Source organism: Pituophis catenifer, unplaced genomic scaffold (assembly GCF_029215685.1).
Source record: "Pituophis catenifer annectens isolate HBS135680 unplaced genomic scaffold, rPitCat1.0.hap2 SCAF_2, whole genome shotgun sequence".
Taxonomy (NCBI): Eukaryota; Metazoa; Chordata; class Lepidosauria; order Squamata; family Colubridae; genus Pituophis; species Pituophis catenifer.
In genome coordinates, this window is record NW_027256882.1 from 73,484,522 (window position 1) to 73,504,621 (window position 20,100).

The 20,100-nt window shown below is 38.2% G+C and overlaps 1 protein-coding gene across 3 annotated transcripts in view; it reads left to right on the plus strand.

Moving 5' to 3' along the window:
• The window catches only part of TASOR (transcription activation suppressor), a 47,742-nt gene extending 33,067 nt beyond the window's left edge, over positions 1–14,675 (plus strand). The window contains exons 17-24 of one of the 3 annotated variants that reach the window (XM_070936963.1): positions 3,158–3,214; positions 8,008–8,969; positions 9,782–9,904; positions 10,365–10,524; positions 12,019–12,127; positions 12,520–12,698; positions 12,793–12,948; positions 13,551–14,675. In XM_070936963.1, coding sequence (XP_070793064.1) covers positions 3,158–3,214; positions 8,008–8,969; positions 9,782–9,904; positions 10,365–10,524; positions 12,019–12,127; positions 12,520–12,698; positions 12,793–12,948; positions 13,551–14,113 — 2,309 coding nt within the window. In that variant the 3' untranslated portion in view covers positions 14,114–14,675. Of the gene's footprint in view, positions 1–3,157; positions 3,215–8,007; positions 8,970–9,781; positions 9,905–10,364; positions 10,525–12,018; positions 12,128–12,519; positions 12,699–12,792; positions 12,949–13,276 lie in introns of all 3 variants that reach the window. The other 2 variants (XM_070936965.1, XM_070936964.1) reach the window with 2 other exon arrangements.
• Positions 14,676–20,100: the final 5,425 nt, after the last annotated feature.

The window sequence follows — 20,100 nt, forward strand, 5'->3', positions numbered from 1 at the left end:
AACTTGATCGAACATGGGTAAGAGCTGCTATTAAGGCCTATCTCGTGGCGATTTGTGTGGCGAAGTGTAAATACTTCTCTGCACTAATTACATCTGCAGATAATCGCCCAGTGACCCTCTTTAAGGTGAGCCACCACCTGGGGAAGGAGGAGATTTGAGGTTCACCTGAAGGGGTGTGCTGAGGAATTTGCAGATTTTCTGGAAGATAAAATCGCTCAACTTCATTCCCGCATGGTTGCTGGTCCAGTGGAAGCCTCTGAGGCAGGTTCTTGCCCTGTTAGCTGGGGACAGTTTGATCCTGTCGCTCCTGAGGAAGTGGACAGGATCCTAGGGAATATGCGCGCAAGCACATGTGTTTTAGACCGATGTCCCTCCTGGCTTGTGAAAGCTTCCCTGGAGGTGACAGGCTGGTGGACTCTGCCGGTGATTAATGCTTCCCTACAGGAGGGAGTAGTGCCCCAGCATTTTAAGGAGGTTGTGGTCTGCCCTCTTCTTAAGAAGCCATTGTTGGATTCCACCCAGTTGGATAGTTTCCGACCTGTCTCCAATCTTCCCTTTTTGGGAAAGGTTGTTGAGAAGGTGGTTGCGTGGTAGCTCAAGAGGTTTCTGGATGAAATGGATTATCTAGACCCCTACCAGTCAGGATTGAGGTCTGGATATGGGACAGAAATGGCATTGGTCATGTTTTTGAATGATCTCTGGCAGAAGCGGGATGGGGTAGTGCATACATCCTTACTCTACTTGACCTCGGCAGCTTTTGATACCATTAACCATGATATCCTTCTGGAGCGGCTTTGGGGATTGGGAGTGGAGGCTCTGTGCTATCCTGGTTCACTTCCTCTGTGGCCACTTTCAGTTGGTGTTAATAGGAGGTGAGGGATCCAGCCCTTGCCCGCTACTTTGCAGGGTCCGTAGGGTTCAGTATTTTCTCTGCTCCTATTCAACATCTATATGAAACGGTTGGGTGAGATCATCCATCACCATGGACTGAAGTATCATCTATATGCTGATGAATACTTAGCTGTATGTCTCAGCCCGTGGTGAGTTAAGCGATGGCATGACCTCCCTTTCGCAGTGCTTGGAGGCTGTTAGAGGCTGGATGGGGAGCAACGGGTTGAAACTGAACCTTCGTAAGAACAAGTAGCTCTGGGTTTGGGATTCTTTGGCCCATGGAGAATTGCCACCTTTGGTCTTAGATGGGGTGGCACTGCCCCAAACAAACCCTGTGCGTAATCTGGGGGTTCTCCTAGACTCGCAACTTCTGCTCAAAGAGCGGGGGGGGGGGGGTAGTCATGGCCAGAAAGTGCCTTAGTGCAACTACAGTTTGCAGTTACGCCCTTTCCTGGACAACAATTCCTATTCATGATCACTCGTATATACCCTAGTCACCTCCAGTATTGACTATTGCAAAACGCTATAAATTCAGGTGGGAACTGTATTGGTTGCTGATTTGCTTCCAGGTGCAATTCAAGCTGCTGGTTGTCACTTTTAAAGCCCTTCATGGCTTGGGACCAGGTTATCTGAGGGACCGTCTCTTGCCGGTCACATCTATCCAACCCAGCAGGTATGGAGCGGGGAGGCAAGGAATGTTGCAGGTCCCATCCCCTAGGGAGTTAAACCTGGTTGGACCAGAAGAAGGGCCTTCTCCGTGGTGGCTCCCTCTGTCTGGAACATATTCCCTCCAGAGATTAGAAAGGCCCCACTCTTAACACTCTTCCAGAAGATTCTGAAGACCCGGTTCTGCCAGCAGGCCTGGAGAATGCAGAGTGGGATGGAGCCCACTAAATGGCTCGTATGATGTTTTGTCGCCAGGGCAGGTGGGTGGGGAGTTTATTGTTTTTTATATGATATTTTTATATTGTAAGCTGCCTTGAGTCTCCGTGTGCGAATAGGCAGCAATAGAAATCTCCTAAATAAATAGTTAGCTTTTATGTTGGATTTAACACATTGTCTAGATAGTTTGGAGGTTAATAATTGTATTTTGGTGTTTATTTTCTTGCTATAGAGATGGTCAGCTGTAACATAACATGGTGTTACAAATAACAAGAACCATCATGAGCGTATATGCAACTAGTGACATAGAACTTACAAAAAATGAAAAAAGTTACGTGGTCTCTAGAGGTGTGGTTGTTCTATTCCATAGTAGTAGAAGAAACTTTTAGAGGATTATGTGGCAAGTTAAAGACTAGCATGCTTTAATTATTTTCCTTTAGAATGAAATTGAACAAATACTTCTATTGGTGGGGCAATTTTTCATAGAATTTTTGAATATAATGGCTTAATGGACTGCATTTGGTTACTAGATTTTAGTTACTAGATTTTTGTGATCACTACACATCATACCTGTGTATTTATTTAAGATAATGGGGGAACTTGGCAGAACATTTATAAATAAATTCTGTTCCAATAATGTTGTAAACGCTATATTGAGTTCAGATTGCCAATAGAAACTTTTGCCTCTAAAATGTTTAAAAAATGAGATTTCTCTCATTAACAGTTCATTTTAACTTTTTTAAAAATTTCCAGAACTATGTAAAACCATGGTTATGCTAGTTTATGCAAAAAAAGGTGATATGAATTCATCTGAGGCTAATTTCTCAAGGGTTCTTTTTAAAACACAATTTGTTCAACAGGATGGCTTTTTTAAAATTGCTGCATCACATTAATTCATTTGAAGCCCAGTTTTCTTCTAAAACACTATATTGCTACTAAGAGATAAAACTTAACTGCATTGTATTATGCTATTTCTGGATCTACTTGCTTTTAGTGGTAATTTCCATATTTTTTTTATGGACTAAATGAAAACTATCTTTTCAATGAAAAATGTGAAATTATTGAAGTAATATGGGTATGGAAGCAGCAGTAGCATGGTTGGGGAGCTCAAGCCTCTAGTACACCAGAAATGATTTAACACAGGAATTTCTAGCCTGCTGGTTCTTGCAGTGTTTATAGATATAATCAATTCTGGAATTAAAATATTGAATGAAAACACAATTCCACGAGATCCAAAGATACTTGAAATTAATAATATTACTTTTATATTCTCTGATATGAGCTAATGTCTATTTAAATTGGTTTATAGAACAAAAAAGTATGAAAGGATGTACTTTATATATATTGAGAAACTCTAAACTTGCTAACTGCTGCTCTCCCTCAGGAGGGGTAGGAAGAGTTCCTGAGGATCAACTGAGAAAGCTTGGAGATAACCAAACAGGTGAGAAGGATGGTCTTCACTGCATATGTCCATTGCTATCCAGGTAGCTGAAACAGAAGCCATTAAATTTTCGGAAGACTGAAAACCAACCAACCAGTTTTACACATAATTGGGGAAATTAATCCACTGAAGCAAGTATATTCGGAATTTGAAACTTGAGAAATGCAGCCCACTTAAAATACCCACACTCATTCTTGCACTTGTGGCATGTCTCTTCATCGTAGGAGTTGCAATGGTCTAAAAAAAGTATTTGTAATTGCATAGTTTTTGGAGGTTATGTGGGGATTGCAAAGGGCTTTAGTATATATCGATAGAGATACGTAAATGTATTTTAAATGCTATTCTAAAATAAATAATTCATGTTTTTTATTTTTCCAAAAAAAAAAAACGTGGGAGGGTTTCACATTGTTCTCACCTGTTTAATTTTGTAGAGTTGTTTCTGATATTTGCATGTGGATAGATTTCTAGAAATCTGCTTAAGGAAGTAATCTTGCAAACCCAGGTGACAGACTGGCCTGTTTCTTATTGAGGTAAAGGAGTCCCTGCAGACTTTACTCCACTAGTCATTGCTGACTATGGGGGGGGATGCTCATCTCTGTTTCAAGGCCATTGAGCCAGAACTGTCGAAAGACATTTCCGCGGTCATGTGGCCAGCATGATGTCATAGTGCTGTTACCTTCCCACCAAAGTGGTACCTATTTATCTGCTCGCATTTGTCTGATTTTGAACTGCAAGGTTAGCAGGAGTTAGGGCGAGGATGGAAGCTCACCCCATTGCATGGTGCTCGGTCTTTCCAGCCGACAAATTTAGTGTCTTAATCACTAAGCCACTGCACCGTCCCCTTCTTATCGCATTGGTAAATAAATACTTGACAGTTTGTTACTGTCACTTGGGAAACATTTCTTTTTCCAAAAAAACTCCTATGTTTTTAGTCATAATATGGGAAGAAATAAAATATTGATGTTTCTTACCTGCTTGCATTTGGGGAAGAAGCAATTTTTACTTAGCTGAAGTAACAATACTTTGTCACTGATATTCATATATTTGTGGCATTTGGAAATAAGATAATTTTTATTTAGATGTGTATTTGAATATTTTACATTTATATTCATCCTCAACACGAGCCTAGTGGCGCAGCAGACTAAACTGTTGCTGTTAAAGTAGCACTTAGCTGCCAGCGGCCTGCAATTACTGCAAGTTCAATTCTCACCAGGCTCAAGGTTAACTCAGCCTTCCATCCTTTCGAGGTAGGTAAAATGAGGACCCGATTTGTGGGGGCAATAAGCTGACTTTGTATAAAATAGAACACCGCTTAGGGGCAGCCAAAAAGCCCTACTAAGCAGGTATATACAAAAGTATGGAGGCTATTGCTTAATGCATTGTAAGCCGCCCTGAGTCTCCGGAGAAGGGTGGCATATAAATCGAACTAATAAATAAATAAATAAATAAATAAATAAATAAATAAATAAATAAAACACTAGAATTTGGTTCTTACTATGCTATCACAATTAGGAGCTTGTACTAATAAACTAGCATATAATTTAAGGGATCCCTTAATTTTATTAAAATTTTGAACATTAATTCTATTAAATTTGAAAATTTGCCTGAAATCATTTTGCTTTCTATATATTAGATCATGTTAATCATAAAGTATAAATGTGTAGAAAATAGTTTCATAACAGAATAGAATAACTGGGACCTTAGAGGTCTTCTAGTCCAGGTCCCTTCTCTGGCAGGAAACCCTATGCCATTTCAGAGAAATAGTTATGTAATCTCCTCTTAAAAACTTCCAGTGTTGAAGCATTCACAATTTCTGGAGGCAAGTTGTTCCACTGAGTAATTGTTCTAACCGTCAGGAAATTTCCCCTTAATTCTAAGTTGGTTCTCTCCTTGATTAGTTTCCATCCATTGTTTCTTGTCCTGCCTTCAGGTGCTTTGGAGCATACATTGACTCCCTCTTTTTTATGGCAACCCCTGAGATACTGGAACACTCTTATCATGTCACCCCAGTCCTTCTTTTCATTAAACTAGATATACACAGTTTCAACAACTGTTCTTTCTATGTTTTAGCCTTCATTCCTTAATCATCTTCGTTGTTCTTCTCTGCACTCTCTTCTAGAGTCTCAAATCTGAAGAGTCTAGAGTCTCATGATCTTATTAAATTATATATGTAATGCTGACATAATATAAATATATAATTCATTTAAAACCATATTTTTAGCAACATTTTGTGGAATTTCCAAATTTCATAATACATTGACTTTCGTTTAATTCCCTTCTGAAGTTCAGGCATGAGCTATAGAAATTTCCCCCTGGATTGGGTCAGAGCTTCTTTCTTTGGTCAGTCAGTCACACAGTGGCCAAACAGTGTATTTAAAGAGCCTCCCAAACAAGGAGAAGAAGGCAATTGCTTCCTCTCTTGTTTCCCAACATCTGATATTAAGTTATGCTACCAATGCTCCTGGAGATAGTAAGCATCCTTCAAGATTAGTGGCCAATTGATAGTCTGATTCTACATTAATACATTTAGTTCCCTTTTACATTGGTGGCCATCACCAACTGTGACAGTGAGTTGCAGTTTAATTATGCTTGAATAAAGAAATACTTCCTTTTTATCTGTCCTGAAACTCTCGGCATTTAAAAATATCAACTACAGGTATTCCTTGATTTACAACTGTAATTGAAACTGGAATTATGTTTGGAAGGAGGTCACCACATGTCCCTGCCTGATTTTATGACCTTTTTTTGGCGATTGTTAAGTGAACACCATCGTCATTAAACAAATACAGTATACTCAATGGGCACTTTTTGCTGGAAACCAGAAATAAACTCAGGAAACTGGCAAACTGGCAACTGCTAGCATCTGTAAATGTGAGCTGGTTACCAAATGCTCAAAATGTGATCATGTAAACGTTGTTGTGTGTGCATAAGTAGCTCTAAGAAATGGTGGCTAAGTCACCAATGTTAAGTGAGAACTAAAACAAGTTACAAGTTTATGAAGAATGGAGAGAATTTTATTTTGATCCTCATATGGATATCTAGCCGTTTCTTGCTTTCTACTTACTTCTGCTCCAAAAACTGCTGTAGTCTTACTTGTATAAGAGTTATTATCATCATCAGATCTATCTGATCTTTTTAATGCTTTTCTTAGCACCATTTTGAGCTCTACAACAGTGGTCCCTACCCTTTTTGGCTCCATGGACTGGCAGTGCTAGTGGTGGCAGCGGGGAGGGGATGGGTTTGCGCATGCAACTTAGATCCCGTGCATGTGCAAATGAAGCTTCATGCACTCGCCTAACACTTCCACGGCCCAGTTCCCAACAGACCACAGATCAGTATTGATTCGCAACCCTGAGGTTGGGGACCCCTTATCTACAATATCTTTCTTCAGATACAGTATTCTGTTTGGAATTGTACATAATGCTCAAAGTGTAGATGTTCATAAGAATTTTACTGTAATAAACATTTATGTTTAATTTGTAAGATTCCAAGCTTAAGAATTGTTTTATTGATAGCACCCACACTCTAGGACAGGGGCGTGTCAAACTCAAGGCCTGTGGGCCAGATCCAGCCCGCAGGTTGCTTAAATCTGCAGGGCCGGCCTGGAAAACCTGCAGGAGGCATCCATCCCATCTCCCCCCCCATCCCCCCCCACCTGCAGAGGAGAATTACAATGCTGATCCGGTCCTTGAAGAAATACAGTTTGACACCCCTGTTCTAGGATGACATTTTCTTTTAAGTTATCTGCCATTAATCCAATTTACCTTAACTGATCAGTTACTGGCAGTCCAGATTCATTATGCCATTATTTGTATATATGTGAAGTTTGCAATGTTTTTGTGTATGCTTCTGGATGTCTGTGTCTGTTGATACATCACTTTGCACTAACTTGTTGAACTACTTATGTCATGTTGAGGTCAATTTGCTGAGGACTACCTGTACTGGCTACTGGAAATACATTATGTATAAATTTGTCACTGGAAATTTTATAAGAACTTTTGGTTTTGAAATAGATTCTTCTCATGATCTGTTAAATTAATGATCATAAAGTTGAAGGAAAATTTGTTGAAATACCAAAAAACCATTTACATGTGCAAAAATTAACTTGATGAAAGCATCAGGAAGCATCTTAATGGAAAATTCCATTTGAATGCTTATGCAGCATGTGTGTTTGTACTATGTCATATTAGGTTTAATGAAGTTTAATAGTCTTTATTTTTCCATGTAAACTTACTGCTTTTTACTATTAAGTGCTACTATTGGGATAGGCCACATTGCAATATCCTGAAATCTTTAATTCAGCATCTGAGAGTTTTATATTTTTATGTATTTTATACATAATACATTCATATAAATACATTTATATATCAATCAAGGCTTTCATATAGTGGTTTTAGTAGAGAAAGCATTGACTCTGCTGCCTCTCCTGAACATACCTATGCTGAATGCATATTATTTAGTGGCATCAATAGCACTGATCACTTTTGCAGATTTGGCTGGTGAGCCAAAAGCACAAACATCCAGTTTTATTTCAAACAATATTTTTGAAATATTGCAATATTTTATGTGAAAAATCTGTCATCCAGAGACTACTTTGCAAGCCAACATGCTGTTCCTTATGTCTCAACATCTATGTTTTGGGTAATATATTGACATATTGACATATGCTTATAATAATGAATGGTTTTTACAATATTTATCAATTAAAGTGACATTCAGAATACATTAATGTTGACAATATACTTATTCAGTGCATATTCTTTAGAGGTAATTTACCAACTTTTCTTGTATAGGCTTGAAGTCTCCAGATGAATTGTTTGCTTATTCAGTACCAAAGGATGCTTGTGAACAAGATCCTCGCATTATAAACAGGCCAAGAAGTTCTGATTATGAATTTGCATACTGTGCCTTTTCAGACCTGCCGAAAGAAGGAATAGAAGATAAAATACACACAAGTCAAGAGGTGAAATCCGAAGAACAATGTGAATATGAAACAAATAATTTTGTGTCAAGTAAACATTCAGTAAGTGGAATAATAGAAACAGCCATATTAGAAGAGTATAACATCTTTACCAACAAGATTCAGGAAACCTTGCAGGAGAAGAATATTGCTTATGTCAGTGGAACATCAAAACCTGTCTTTTCAGCCCAGGAAAGGATTATGAGACTTTCTGAATTCATATGTTTAGAAGCCTCAGATATTGCTGTCCATAAATATGTAGAAAGACTAAGTGAAAAGCTCAACAGTGTTGTTTCATCATGTTCATATGGTGCCCAGAATGCATCCCTTACTCGAAGCGCTGGACCAGGCGATAATTCTGTTACGAGCAGTGGATTGAATTTGGCCCTGGAGGAGCCTGTGTCTTCCTCAAATGATTTAGAAGAACATCTTTCAGAGCCACCATGTAGCAGTGTAGAGGGAGATGCAGCCATTAATGAGCAGAATCAGTCAGTAGTTTTGGATATAGAAAAAGAACAAGAAAAAGAACACAAGCCGGTGAATGCTAACATAGAGGAAAAGTTAACAGCTGAGCCAAAAGGATCTCCTGTTGATAGTTTGCCAAAATCAGAGAAGATCTCAAAGCCTGTAGATAAACCAGATATTTCAAAGCAACCTGCTCTGGCCGGTTTTATTAGCCAATTAAGACCTGAAGTGTTTGACAGCATTTTCAAAATTATTGAAGATGTACGAAAAAATACAGTGAAATTCTACATTCACGAAGAACAAGAAAGTTTGCTTTGCAAAGAAATAAAGGTAAGCTTTATACATGAGTGTATGTCAGTTCTGTGCATGTTTTAGAAAATTGTAGGAATTGTACATGGGTAAGCCAGATTTATGTTTTTGCATGAGTATTTTAATGAAGTCATGCTGATAGATAATAGCTATTTTTCCATATGTTTTAAAAATTGACAGGAAATCTGCAAATTGATAGTTTGCTGGGGTGAAAATAACACAAGAGAAAGAAAGAAAAAAGCATGGGCCACAGATTTTAGAATTCCCATCCTTTCAGTAAAGTATAGTAGGTATATAGTACTTACTTAAAGCAAATAGGAAGTTTAAAAATCTGTCTTTCTGTACAGATGTTTTAAATAATGAAAGGATATTTTGTTGACACACACTAAGCATGTGCCATATTTTAATGTGGCATTTGTTAGAATTTTATCCCATCTTTCTCCAAGAACTTAAGCTTCTCCTTTTTATTCTCATAGCAGCAAGTCTCTGAGGTAGGGTGAACTAAGAGTGAGCAATGGTCAAACTCACACAGTGAATTTCTATGACTAAAGGAAGATTTATAAAACTGATCTCCCTAGTCTTTGTCCAACACCTGAACTGCTTTGTATTGTTAGCTTTCATGCTGCAAGGCAAGCAATAGGCTGGAAAATTTAGTTTAAAATAATAATGTTTAAAATAATAATGTGTATTAAAACAGGTTTTTCAAAGATAGTGAAAAAATACTGTATTGTAGCTAACTTTGTTTAGTTTCATTTTTGAATGTTTATCTCTAATTGTTCCTTTTAGGTTTAACGTTAATTGTATTACTTTAACATTTTCTGTACTTGGTTTAGGAGTATCTTGCTAAATTAGGTAATACAGAGTGCCATCCTGAGCAGTTCTTGAGAAGAAGAGCCGAGCTGGATAAATTACTTGTAATTATTCAAAATGAAGATATTGCTCATCTAATTCATAAGGTAAATGAAATGCACTTAAGCACACTGCAGTGGCTTTCGTAATGTGTAATATATATTATGATTGAATGTTCTATGTGAGGAACAGCTGGTTTTGGGTATTTGTGGCAAAACTGAAATGTTCAATTTGGACAATTTGGTCTATAAAATGGACTGAAAGTATTGATTTTTCTCCCCCCCCCCCCTCATATAAAACATAATTTTCTAGGGCAGAAATGGTTGGGTGAAGATAAGAACAGTAAATGGCACATGTGGAGATCAATTTTTTTTTCTGTTTTATGCACACACTCTTTGTTATTTTATATATATCCTTAAAAACCTAAGGAGACTAGTAAGCCATACACTTATCAATGCAAGATATTAATATAAATAAGGAATGCTATTGTTAACGAAGTGTCTAATTTTAACTAATTTATTTTATCGTACCGGTGTCTAATTCTTTCTATTTGCTTTCTTTAAATAGATACCATGTTTAGTATCTTTGAAGAGACTCCCATGTGTCAGTTTTGCTGGTGTTGAAAGTTTGGATGATGTGAAAAATCGTACTTACAATGACTTGTTCGTTTCTGGTGGCTTCATTGTATCTGATGAATCTGTTCTCAACCCGGAATCTGTCAGTGTTGGTAAGGCTCATGTTCATTAAAGCTTAGGGCAGACTCCACAAATTATTTCCTAATAGATCCTGTTCCTAATATATCTTAGGGCTTATATAGTGAAACAGGAGTTTGTAATTGGGCTTCTATTTTTTGCTTTATTCTAACCCTTTGAGAATTTTATGTTATAAAATAATGCTGTAAAATCCTGTTCTTTAGGGCAAAAAATTCTTACGTTACTTCACTAGTAGAGATAATACTGTTCAGCAATTGAATTTTTTTGTAAAACAATTCATGTGGAAGTGTTGTTCAGAATAAGAAATAAATGTCCTCAATCCACAGATATTTCCTCTTTATTTTTTATTGTTGCTCAGTTGAAATGTCCCTGATTCCTTGGGTCCATCATTTACTTATTCTTATGACGTTATAGGTAGTCCTTGACCACCAACCAAAATTGGGACTGGAATTTTGGTTGTTAAATGAGTTATTGAGTCATCATGTGACCCAGCCTGACTATTACCATAATCATTAAGTGAATCCCACTCTTCCCGTTGACTTTGCTTGTCAGAAACCACCTGGAAAGGTTGCAAATTGCCACCATAGGATGCTGCAACTATCATATGTGAGCTGGTTGCTAAGTGTCTGAATTGTGATTCTATGACAGAGAGAGTGTTGTGATGGTCATAACTTTGAAGATAGATCATAAGTCACCTTTTCAGTGCGGTTGTAACTTTGAACAGTCCTTAAACAAATAGTCGTAAGTCGAGGACTACCTGTAATTAGCTGTAGTGTCTTGTACTTAAATGTAGATCAGTAATAACTATTGCAGTTATTAAGAGACTCATGCTCATCACATACTGATTTATATTAATCACAATTTTGTATTAGAGCTAACACTGGTAATACTATGCTGTTATGAAAATTTAGCATGAAAGGTGGATGCAGAGAAACAGGGAAAGAAGAAAACAAATATTTGGGAATGTTATTAATCTTTTTTAAAATACTTTATTATTTATAGTATCTTCCACAAAGCGATAAAATGCTTCTGTGTACTTGAACCTTAATATAGGAAATTGGAATTTGCCAGTTCAATAAACTTGAGTAGCATTTAAACAATTGCTATATTCTAATCAAATATTTTTACAGGGGAAATTTAATTTGCATAAAATATCTAATAAAATCATTTGGCTATAATTTTTAATACTTCATTTGCTTTTGAATTTCTTTGTAACATTTGTAAAATTAGCTTACTGAGACAGTAAAACTCACAACTAAACTTAACATAATGGGAAGACTCATACATTTAATTGATTTTTAAAAATTAAGATTAACATTTACAAATGAAAGTCATGTTTCCTATCATGATTTTTACTTGAAGTCAGTAATTTTCTCCTGGAGTTGTTCTAGCGACATGCTACTAATAAAAGCTGTGGTGAAGCATTGTGGTGTGTATCTTGTACAAATTTATCTAATTCCTATTTTAAGAACTATAAGCTAGGGTTTACATTCTGTTTTCAAAATTAGATAAACTTAATGAGTTCCTGAAGTTCCTTGAAGAGTTGAGTACTCCAGATGAAAAGTGGCAATGGAAAATCCACTGTAAAATACAGAAAAAATTAAAGGAGCTTGTAAGGTATGTATTAGGTATGCAAGAATTACTGTATTAAAAAAAGATAATTTGAAATTGGTCTGGTTGTAGCTATATCAATCATTCTTTATATTTGTTAAAGTTCTTTTTTGCCTACCATTTCCCAATTATTGTGAGAACATTATTTTCTATTTTAATTTTAAAACCCCTCTTAAGGTAGTTAAGAGTTAACATAACAATAATAACAAGTTTTTTTTTGTTTTTTTTTTTTATACTTCAAAACCATGCTTTCATTTAATAGCCTGCATTTGTTTTAAACAATGTCTATGGTCTTAATTTTTGCTTTTTCTGTAGAAAATTAGAAATCGGCTTGGTAATTTTGTCTGCAATGCTTATATTATATAAATGCAGATCATACATTGTTTTTCTTCCAACAGAACAAATAAAAATGCCATGAACTTGCTAGCACTTCTGAGTGCTTATCAAAAGAAACACATGGTTGAGATTCTGGCATACCATAGCTGCGATTCTCAAACACGAACTACTCCAGAATTAGAGTGTCTCATAAAACTTCAATATCAGAATATTCAGCAGAGGCATTTGGTCTTTCTCACAGGTAAAAAATAATTATGATTTTCATACATATATTTACATATATCTACACACAAATGTTATTATCATATAATCAACATTTTCCCCTCTTTGCTTAGAAAAGAATGTGTCAACCTTTGCAAGTTATGCTGATAATGGAATAGTGGTTACTACTGTCAGTTCCTTTATGCACAACTTCAAAAATCTAGTTGGCTGCCATAACTCAGTTACTGAAGAAAGCCTGCCTTCTCCCACTGGTTATGACAAACAAACAGGTAATAATATAGTTTAATTTATCTCACATGTAGCTAGCTAGATTACTTGAAATGAGGAATCTAGTGTATATATGATTCAGTATAAGTAAAGAATGTAATATTTCTAAACTGTAGAACACATTGTAAAAGTAAGAAAGAGAGTAGTAGTGTTGTATACCATCTTAATATGAAATTGGTCTAATAGGGTATTCAAGAAACTCCGTGAAATGTAAAAGGGTTAGGATAAAGAGGACAGAGCTGAAGTGTAGAAAACAAGCAGTGAGTGAGAGTGTCGGTAATTGTGATGGGTAATTTTCATACAAAATTCTGACCTACTGTATAACTCTAGATGCTGTTTTGACATTAAATCCTTTGGAGCTGGAGGTTGGGGTTTCCCAACAGTAAGCATGAACACATTGCGCAGAAGCTTTTAGCATCGGAATATCCGGACGTTCACAAGAGGGTTATATGTGTGTTGAGTAAGTGAACAAAAATGACAGAAGACCAGCCTTAAATGATATGCGACTTTGAGACCTGAAGCCTAAAACTGTGTGAGTAGTGCATAGTATTTTTAGATAAACTTTCCATTTCAATAGAGTAGGATTTTTCTCTTCTTAATGTAGCTCTTATAGAAAACGATGAAAAGGATGAGGAGGACATGTCTCTGGATTCAGAGGATGAAGCATCACAAATAGAAGTTTGCAATGATGCCTCAAACTGTGATTCCCATTTGGAAGATTTACAGACAGAGACCAAAGGACCACATGGAACAGACTCTAGGCAAAACTCTCAAAGTGATGCACTGCTGTCTTCTGAAGAACAACACTACTCTCTGACAGAAGAGACTTCTAAAATTGACATGCCAGATATTCAGCCAGTTACTCCTGTTTCAACTACCTGCTGTGCTGAAGGGGAGAGAACTAATTTAGATGAACAAATTCCTCCCAGCTTTCAGATGTACAATAGACAATTAAGTGTGCCTCTTCAATTCAGTCATTTTAACGTTCTCACTCACCAGACGTTTTTGGGAACAACGTACCCTATGTCTGCCAGTCAAAAGCAGGAAAGTGGAAATTGCTTTCTGACTGCTTATAGTCAGAACATGGATATGGACCATTCTTCATCTTCCTCCAATAATTGGAATATCAGTTGTGATTCTTCGAGGCCATTTCCCAAACAGAATTGAGCAAAGCAGAAAGGTCTTTTTTTAAAATATTTCTTGCGGACTTTTAGAAAAAAAGTGAATTAAGTATTTCTAGTCTCTGATCTAAACATTTCTTGTTTCTTATCTCAGATGTTTTCATGTTTATTTAAATCATGAATGGTCTGTATCAGATAAAGCACCTGAAGTTTGAAATAAATATATATATTTTTAACATATATTGTACTTGAATGAACTTGTTTGTTGGCACTTCTTAAGTTTTACATTTTGTAGTTCACATGTAATTAAGATTATCAACTTGAAGTCTAACTTATGTAATTTGAATGTTTGCCTGAACCATATGTGAAAGAGGGAAAGGATAATTTTTAATGTAAAGTATAAAAGGAGATTCAAACCACTTTTTCTTTAAAATAGCTGTTATGTACATATGTGAATGTTTTGTATAAATCTTTCTATCGCTTTAAAGTCAACTCTAGTTACTTCATCAAATATCCTGGATTTTTGGTTACATACCTTAGTTAGAATAAACAGTAGATGCAGTTTGTTTTGAAATGAATAAAAGAATTTGTCCAGAGAGGACTTATTAGCAAGTTGCATTTTGTTGTGTCATCTGTTTCCATGAAATAGATGCAGCCAAGATGGTTATTTATCGTTATCGATCAAGTTAACATTTGCCATCAAGTTCTGCAATTACTAAAATTATGTAATACTCTGATTAGTATTCAGAGTTATCAGAGCTCTTTTTTATCAGCATAGTAATACTAAATCAGGTTATTTCTGATAGAAAACTTTCAATTCTATGTATATGTAGGTGAACTGGCTTCGTTGACATCAAGGAAGTTAAGAATAGCTCTGTGTGGAGTTACTGTCATAATATACTCTTGTATCCCTGAATTGGATTTTTTTTAATTAAAACATTTCATAACAATAAAATGCTGCTTATTATATCTTACACTTCATGAATTTGAACCTTGCTTTGCTGTTAACTGCATATAAAATCTGTCAAGAAATTACAGTATTTCATTATCAATTAGAATGTAGAACTGCAACTAATGCATAACATAGAAGAATTAATTTTGGATTGATCTGCCATAAATGGCACCTAAAGTCATGTATAATAGAAAATAAAATGAGATAAAATATGCTATTTTTGCTATATATTTGATTGAAAAGCAGAAATAGATGTAGAGAGCATAAATAATTTAAAGCTTTAAAGCAGGAGTTCCCATGTGTTTTAAATGGTGAGCACATTTCAATTTTGTTGGTGTATTCACTCACAAAATGATTACCATGAAGTAGTTGCAGTGATGGAAAAGGCAGGAGGCAAATTGGTAAGAGTATACTTATCCTATTCCCCAAATCACCTTTCTTTTGTTTGGCAAATAAAAACCTATCCAAGCAAAAAGCCCTCAGCTGCAGCCTTTAACCAAACAATGGAGTGAATACATTTAAGAACAACAACAAAAATACGTTGGGAATAGCTTCCGAATGTAAGCTGTAAAACATATTTAGAAGAACAGGGACAAGGTATTAAGTTGACATATTTTAATGAAGGGCTAGTTTATAGAAGATAAGATTGAACATATCTGGAGAATATTTAAGTAACTGATTAAAGTCATAAAATAACCAGAGATATCAAGAAGATACATAGAATCTGCTCTTTGAAGACTTAAGTATTGGATAAAGCTCTGATCATGTTATAAGTCACAAAACAGTATGATTCTGGATAATTCTGATAGGTTCAAAATTTTTGTCATTTCATACAGATTTAGCCACTTGTAATTGGCAAGAAGCTTATCTTTGAACATGATTTTTAAACATGATAAACTCTGTGATAGTGATTAGATAATTGGATAATTAGATAATTCTAGAATTAGAAAACGTTAAAAAGTTTTTTTGAATTTATGGTTTTATGGTTTATAATTTTTCAGTTATTGTGTTTTATTGTTTTGAGCTGTCCAGAGTTGTATTTAAACTAGAGGGCCAAATATTTTAAACAAAACAAACCAGTTCTAATTCATGCTGGATGTATAACTCTCCATCAGCCTCATAAATACGTTAAAAGATTTGGCAGTAAGGGAGAAATTATGCTGCTACTTTGATGTCTTTAGAGAAAGCAAGTTTAATATTAGACTGTAAATGACTACTGATATATCAATATCGGTAACTATACTGTTGCAGTTAAAAATCTGCAATGTCACTTTATAAATTGTATAAAATCATTTAAACTAGAAATTTCAGATCTGGCATATTCCCTTATGAATATTATGATAGTTTAAGATCTGGCTTGTATAACAGACTTGGCTGGGCACAGAGGGAGGTGTTCCTCTCTTAGAAATGTGCCCAGTAGGTTATCAAGCATGGCACCAGCCTAGCCCTCAGGGTTGGGGAGGGGATGTGGCTGTTGTTCCAAAGAATCTCTGGCAGTCTCCCGGGGCATGGCTCCACAAATGCCTGGCTCTGACTCTTTTTCTTAGGTTGGGTTTAAGGGATCAGGTAGGATTGCTACTGCTGTACCAGCCTCCCTGCTGCTTGGCAGTTTCCCTATGCAGGCTCTTCGACCTCACTGCAGGGCTGGCAATGGAGTTCCCTAGGCTTATAGTTCTAGGGGACTTCAATCTGCCATCCTTGGGGGTGGGGTCAGAGGTGGCCCTGGAGTTTGTGGAAATCATGACTTCTATTGGCCTGTCCCAGGTTATCCAGGGCCTGACTAAGAATAGTGGTTACATACCCGATTTGGTGTTCTTGTTGAGCAGTGCCTGTGTGACCTGGAATTGGACTTGTCTTTGGTCCCCTGTCATGGTCAGATCACAGTCTGGTGGCAATGAGTTTCTTGAGAGCTGAAGGTGAGCTGTCTCCTCCTGGGGAAGGAGGAGACAGAGGTACACATGAAGGGGTGTGCTGAGGAACCTGCGGATTTTCTGGAAGACAAAATCACTTGACTTCGTTCCCAGTTAGATGCTGGCGTGATTGCTGGTCTGATGGAGGACTCTGGGGCAGGTCCTTGCCCTGTTAGCTGGGAACGATTTGACCCTGTTGCTCCTGAGGAAGTGGATAGGATCCTAGTGTATGCGCACAAGCACCTGTGTTTTAGACCCATGTCCCTTTTGGCTTGTGGAAGCTTCCCAGGAGGTGACAGGACTCTGGCGGTGATTAATGCTTCCCTACAGGAGTGCCTCAGCACTCTAAAGAGCCTGTGGTCCACCTTCTTCTCAAGAAGCCATCGCTGGATTCCACTCTGTTGGATAATTTCTGACCTGTCTCCAGTCTTCCCTTTTTGGGGAATGTTATTGAGAAGGTGGTTGCCCGGCAGCTCCAGAGATTTTTGGACGAAACGGATTATCTACACCCCTACCAGTCAGGATTCAAGCCTGGATATGGGACAGAAATGGCATTGGTCGTGCTTTATGACCTTTTGGCAGCTTTCGATACCATCAACCATGGTATCCTTCTGGAGCGGCTTTGGGGATTGGGAATGGGGGGCTCTGTGCTATCCTGGTTCACTTCCTCTGTGGCCGCTTTCAGTTGGTGTCAATAGAAGGTGAGGGATCCAGCCCTTGCCCACTACTTTGCAGGGTCCCATAGGGCTCGGTATTTTCTCCGCTCCTATTCAACATCTATATGAAGCCGTTGGGTGAGATCATCCATCACCTGTTCTGTCCCCGTCTCACACACGCACACAAACAGCCGGGGGTTAAATAAACTGGCAGACAACCAATTCTTCTGATAAGAAGCTTGGCAGCAACTCAGTAGCTGCTTGCCAAGAACTTTACTCATAAACAAAATACACACAGTTCAAGCATTGTCCAGTTCGTAAAATAAATCCAAGGCTGATAATGTTGTTTCCAAAGATGCAATGTGACTCGATAGTAGTTCGTTTTGTCCGTCACAGAGTCTGAATGGCCACCTCACCCGCTTTTATACCCTGTGGGGTATGGTCCAGTGACTCAGCTTAATCTCTGGCATGCCTTTTCTTCTTTCACGCTTATCTGCGACGCTGCCGAGGATCCAGCCAAGACTCATTTCCCTCATCACTGTCCACCTGTGGCTGCGTGGACGTGCTTGGCCCCGGCCCTAACTCTTGCCCTTCGGCGGACACCGAAGGCATTGCCAGAGAGGAGGGTCCTGGAGAGGGAGGCCTTGCCAACTCCTCTCCTTCACTCTTGGAGTCCTCGCCTGCTGATGACACAGGCTCAGGTAACGGAGCCACAACATCACCATGGACTGAAGTATCATCTATTTGCTGATGATATTCAGCTATATGTCTCAGCCCGTGGTGAGTTAAGCGATGGCATGACCTCCCTTTCGCAGTGCTTGGAGGCTGTTAGAGGCTGGATGGGGAGCAACGGGTTGAAACTGAACCTTCGTAAGAACAAGTAGCTCTGGGTTTGGGGTTCTTTGGCCCATGGAGAATTGCCACCTTTGTTCTTGGATGGGGTGGCACTGCCCCAAACAGACCCTGGGTAACAGTAACAGAGTTGGAAGGGACCTTGAAGGTCATCTAGTCCAACCCACTGCTGACTCAGGAGACCTGTACTAGGGATTCGAACAGCCGAACTGCTGACCCTTCTGATCGACAAGTTCAGTGTCTTAGCCACCGAGCCACCTAGTCAGGCTGTGTAATCTGGGGGTTCTCCTGGACTCTCAACACCTGCTCCAAGAGCAGGTGGCAGTCATGGCCATAAAGTCCTTTGTGCAACTACAGTTTGTGCAGTTATGCCCTTTTCTGGACAACAATCCCTATTCACGATCACTCATGCCCTAGTTGGAGTGCTTGGAGTGTCAGCATTCCAGAAACAACCCCTCTCCAATTAAAAACTCTGAAGTGAGCATTTCTCAAAGTTCTTTTTAATTGCGTAGGTATACTGGCCCATCTGGGAAAGCCTGAATCTGAGAGTTCTGGGTTTTCCCTCAGTAAATCAAAAACCTCCAAAACCAACCCCTCAATCATCAGTTGATCACATGCTCCAATCACCATTCGTCCCATCTCAAGACAGCACTCCAACCACTCCTCCAGATCAGCCTGACCTTGACCGAAAGAAAGAATGCTATCTTGTCTTAAAACTAATCCCTCTACAAAAATCCCCCCTCCTACTTTCCCATACAGGAGAAGGTGGCAGCATGGAAGCTTCCAGCCTAATATGGCTTCCAAAGCTGACAGGGCTCGGTATTTTCTCCACCCCTATTCAACATCTATATGAAGCCATTGGGTGAGATCATCCATCACCATGGACTGAAGTATCATCTATATGCTGATTCACGATCACTCATGCCCTAGTCACTTCCTGTCTTGACTATTGCAAAACGCTATACATGAGGCTGCCCCTGAAAAGCATCCAGAAGCTCCAGTTGGTGCAAAATGCAGCGGCCCACATGGTTTTGTGGAGACCTCAGTGTGCACATGTATCACCTCACCAGTGGGAACTGTATTGGTTGCAGATATGCTTCCTGGTGCAATTCAAGCTGCTGGTTGTCACCTTTAAAGCCCTTTGTGGCTTGGGACCAGGTTATCTGAGGGACTGTCTCTTGCCTGTCACATCTACCCGATCCACTAGAGCAGGGAGGCAAGGAATGTTGTGGGTCCAGTCCCCTAAGGAGATACATCTGGCGGGACCCAGAAGAAGGGCCTTCTCTATGGTGGCTCCCTCTCTGGAATTTCATCCCTCCAGAGATTAGACTGGCCCCCACTCTAATACTCTCTTGGAAGGTCCTGAAGACGTGGTTCTGTCAGCGGGCCTGGGGAACCATAAATATAAATTTTCTAAATAAAAACATATAAAATAGTTGCTACCAGAAATATTTAAGTACTTTCATTGATTTTTCTTATCACTCCTTAATCTGATAATTGTTTAAGTTTTTTATATCTTTAATATTATTTTGCAGAAATGTTTGCATCGTTTCCCCTCCTCTTTTTAGCCTCTATTATAAATCTACTAAGATGAGCTGAAAGTATATTTGTGGATGCTAGGAGTCAGCATTGATGGCATGTGATCAATCAAAGATGCACTGGT